General features: G+C 42.9%; 1 protein-coding gene across 1 annotated transcript in view; it reads left to right on the forward strand.

Moving 5' to 3' along the window:
• The window catches only part of LOC109912838 (WAP, Kazal, immunoglobulin, Kunitz and NTR domain-containing protein 2-like), a 44474-nt gene extending 39826 nt beyond the window's left edge, over window positions 1-4648 (forward strand). Inside the window, exon 2 of the mRNA XM_048613935.1 lies at window positions 3158-4648. Coding sequence (XP_048469892.1) covers window positions 3158-4648 — 1491 coding nt within the window. The remainder of the gene's footprint in view (window positions 1-3157) is intronic.
• Window positions 4649-4895: the final 247 nt, after the last annotated feature.

A 4895-nucleotide genomic window follows, 5' to 3' on the forward strand; every position in this document is an offset into this window, starting at 1 on the left:
TTAACTCTGTTTTCTCCTCCACAGATGCTGCCAGACCTGCTGAGCTTTTCCAGCAGCTTTGTTTTTGTGCCTACAGATTATACTTGACTTAACACCACTGCATTAGCCAGTTATATCTTTTCATGTGAACACGATTACTGTAAGGTTGCCAACTGTGGCCAAAGTCAATTTGAAGATTTTATTTCCCCAAAAATGATGATTTCTTTAATTAAACTGTCATTTTAATCCATGCATAAAATTGGAGTTTCAGCGCTTTGGGGAAGGCAGTGGAAAAGTGGGATTCTCACTGGACGAGCAATCCAGAAGTCCAGGCATATAGACTCATATCCTACAATACATAACATTTACTAGAACGGTATTCTGAAGAAGGGTCTCTGGACTTGAAATGTTAATTGTTTTCTCTCTTCACAGATGCTGCCAGACCTGCTGAGTTTCTCCAAGATATTCTACCTTTGATCCCTTGCCTAGTTTATTGCCATGTATCTTGTAGATGGTACACACAGCTGCTACTATGCTTCAGTGGTGTCAGGAATGTGAACATTGAAGGTGGTGGATGGCTGCTTTGCCATGGATAGCGTTGACCATGTGGACAGTGTAACAACACACTCCTAACTTCAGCCTTGCAGATGGTGGGCGGCAATAACAGAAACGTAAGGTCTCTTTCACTAACACGAGTCAAGTCATAACAGGAAGCTTGGCTGAACATCTATCCATCCCTCATCCATGCCAAATCCAATTCATAGCATCTCAGTTACTGACCTGGCCAGTGCTGCTACCTCAAATCTACCTGAAGCCTTTGTACTTGGAAGGGATTAACAAATTGCATTTACGCACCAAGATTTGGGTAGATTTCATGGGGTTTATCCTAACCCATTCTGTGTCATTACATTTGGCTTAGTATGCTCACATCAAAATGCGATCTGCAACATTTAACACTAAAATTATGCCCAGTCTTGTTTCATTTATTCAGTGTTTAATTTCCCCTTCAAAATAATTAGCATACAACAGAAGGTAAAAATGGCTAACATGTTGAAATGTGTACTGATCATTCAGATACAAAATTTGGAATTTTTTCAGGGAATAAACTTCTGGGATATACTGTATGAGTTAAATTGAGACAATTATACGTGGTAAATCTCATTTGATTGCGAGGGGTGATGTTGGATCTATGCTTCTGAAAGCTGGCACAGATTTGGAGTTTTCTTATGTTATGTCTGGGGCTGTTGTAGATGAATTGATGGAAATTAATTGCTACAATTAATTAACAACTTCATTATCATTGCTGCTTATCAATACCAAGATGGGAGAAGGTGAGCTACACAGATTCTGGTCTTTAGAAATCAGGATTGAGCAAAATTTTCAACTTAAACAATATAATCCCTTCTTGTAAAGTAAGGAAATGAAATCCTAGCCATCCAAGCATTCTTCATTCATTTTAAACACAGCACTTCAACTTTTATAATAAGAAAGTACAAAGCGTCAAGCTTTCCAATGAAGAGTCACATTGGACTCAAAATGTCAACTCCACTGATGCTACCAGACATGCTGAGTTTCTCCAGTTATTTCTGTTTTTATTCCAGATTTCAAACATCTTCAGTATTTCTCTTTTATTTGTGCTTTCAATTTGTATTATTTATACCATAAAAACACAATCAAGTACACACAATTAGACAGTACAGGTCTCAATGAAATTAAATATATCAGATATGCATGAAGTGTGCATTTCCAAGTCACTCAAAAATAACAATCAATCATCAGATTGCAGGTTCAGTCCCCAAACTGACTGAGGTCACCATGAAAGCACTGCCTTCCTTTTGCTTGAGTCGTGACCCTCACGGTAAACTCATCACCAGTCAGTTCTGTCAAATGAGAAGGCAGCATATTATCCACTGGAAGTATGGCAACTTACCATACTTTTCTGCACAAGAGTGCAACATTTGCAATTTTGCTGTTTTCTGGCAGCACCTAGAGTCATAGAGTCGTAAAGCACAGAAGTAGACCCTTCGGTCCAACCAGTCAATGCCAACCATGTTCCCACAATAGACTAGTCCCACCTGCCTGCACTTGGCCCATATCCCTCCAAATATTTCTTATTCATGTACTTATTGAAATGTCTTTTAAATGTTGTAACTGTACCCACATTCACCACTTCCTCATTCCACACATGAACCACTCTCAGTGTAAAAATATTGCGCCTCATGTCATTTTTGAAATCTTCCTGCTATCACCTTAAAAATATGCCCCCGGTCTTGAAATCTCCAACCCTAGGGAAAAGATACCTGTCATTCACCTTGTCCATGCCCCTCATGATTTTATAAATCTCGATCAAGTCACTCCTCAACCTCTACACGCCAGTGATAAAAGTCCCAGCCTATCCAGCCTCTCCTTTCACACAAACCCTTCATTCCCGGCAACATCCTGGTAAATCTCTTCTTGAACCATCTCCAGCTTAATAATATCTTTCCTATAGTTGGGAGACCAGAACTGGACACAGTACTCCAGAAGAAGCCTCATCAATGCCCTGTAAAACCTCAACATAATCTCTGTATTTCAGCAGGATTGCAAGATTGTGGCCCACAGCCCCCCAAAGTTTCCCCCCTTGCTTCCCGCACTATCCTTGGACACATCTAATATGGCTTCAGTGACTAATTAAATTTAAGTACATCGTTCTAATCCACTTCTTTATGAATTCTTAGCGCAGCCAGCATTTCAACTACTTCCTTTCTCACTGTGAATTTGGCAGCAGCATCTTCCTTGGTAATGAGAGATGCAAAGTGCATGTTTAGTATCTCAGCTTTACCTTCTGCCTCCAAACATCAATTTCCTTTCTGATCCTAAAAAGAGGAAGGAAATTCCAGCATAGCATAATTACATGCACGACAAATTTGTACATGAGTTGCCTCAATCTTTCACTCTGAGTTCTAATGTCTCAAATTTTCATGTCTCTGGGTGCAGATTTATGCATAAGATTTAGATGATGTTAACAAACTGATGAAGCCATTGTAACAGCAGCTTGCAATCCTTTCATTTGTTCTGTTGCATGCGTCTCAGTCGATGTATGTTACACCTCAAGAAAGGGTGATGTTGGGGATCTCTCCCCAGTCAGTGACTAGTCTATTGCTGTCGAAGTAACTGCTGTTCCCATTGCTGATTTCAGGATTGTCAGAGCTTTGAGAAGTGCTGCACGAATGTGTGTGGCCTGAAGAGCTGTGTGGCAGCAAGGTTTGCAGATGGCAGCTTAGCGTCCTTGGACCTACCCAAAGAGGCGACGTGCGAGAGGATTGTGTGCACACAGCAGGGCTCGGAGTGTGATATCTGGGACGGACAGCCCATTTGTAAGTGCAAGGACAGGTGTGAGAAGGAGCCCAATTTCACCTGCGCCTCCGATGGCCTGACCTACTACAATAAATGTTACATGGATGCCGAGGCATGCATCAGGGGCATCAGCCTGACAGTGGTGACTTGTCGGTATCACATCACTTGGCCCAACACCAGCCCCCAGCCTTTAGAAACCACTGTGAACCCAACATCAACCACCTCCTTGGAAGACTCCATCCCTCCAGCTCTCTACACCAACCCCTTCCACCAGTCCGTCTACATTGGAGGCACAGTGAGCTTTCACTGTGACGTCAGTGGGCGTCCAAGGCCAGACATCACCTGGGAGAAACAGAGTGACTACCTGGAAAATATCATCATGAGACCCGATCAAATGTACGCCAATGTGGTGGTCACCAATATCGGCCAGCTAGTTATTTACAACACCCAGCAGGAAGATGCAGGCATCTACACATGCACTGCAAGGAATGCTGCTGGCCTCCTGAGAGCAGACTTCCCATTGTCAGTCATCAGACGGGAACATTCTGGGGAGAGCACTGCCAGGAAAACCCAGCCTTTACCATCTGGAGAGTGCTTCAAAGATCCAGACAAAGGGGAATGTGGTCGTCAATACGTCAGATGGTTCTATGACCATAAGATGGGCAGGTGCTCCACATTCATGTTTGGAGGCTGTGAGGGCAGCAAGAACCAGTTTGAAACCTACGAAGAGTGCCGATTGGCTTGTATCAATGAGTCAGTCAATATCTGCACCTTTCCTGCTGTGCAGGGTCCTTGCAAGATGTGGGAGGCTCGGTGGGCCTACAATTCGCTGATGAAGCAGTGCCACGCTTTCGTCTATGGTGGCTGTGAGGGCAACAAGAATAATTTTGAGAGCAAGGAAGTGTGTGAGGAGACCTGCCCTTTCCCGAAAAGCCAGCAGTGCAAAGTGTGCAGACCCCGTCACAAGATAGTTCCCAGCTTCTGCAAAAGTGACTACGCCATTGTGGGAAGGGTGACAGAGATTGTCGAGGAACAGGACTCTGGAGTTGCCAGATTTACACTGGACGAGGTGCTGAAGGATGAGAAAATGGGGCTTAAGTTTTTTGACTTCAAACATTTGGAGGTGATAATGATCAACATGGACTGGAACTGCCCTTGTCCAAACTTTAACCTGACAGATGGACCGCTCCTTATAATGGGTGATGTCTATGATGGAATGGCTGTGCTGGATGCTGAGAGCTATGTGCGGACTGTAACTGACAAACGCATTAAAAAGATGTACGAAATCATTGAGAAAAAGACCTGCGAACTCTTACACCGCTTTCAGGACTGAACCACAGACATTGCAATTCATGACTCACTCATTATTATATCTTGTTATGCCTAGAATCAAATGGAAGATGTTGGTAAATGTTTTGTATTTTTATTTATATTTTATGCAGTCTACAGTTACTTTACTTCTTGTCATGTTTTGATCACACATGTCACAGACGTAACATTTACTGGTCAAAACTTCAGGTTAACAGCTGATTCCCAAACTGTTTTCGCGTGTGGCATTGGCAAAAGCCAATCTGCCCATT

The sequence above is a fragment of the Rhincodon typus genome, chromosome 29 (assembly GCF_021869965.1).
Source record: "Rhincodon typus isolate 14 chromosome 29, sRhiTyp1.1, whole genome shotgun sequence".
Taxonomy (NCBI): Eukaryota; Metazoa; Chordata; class Chondrichthyes; order Orectolobiformes; family Rhincodontidae; genus Rhincodon; species Rhincodon typus.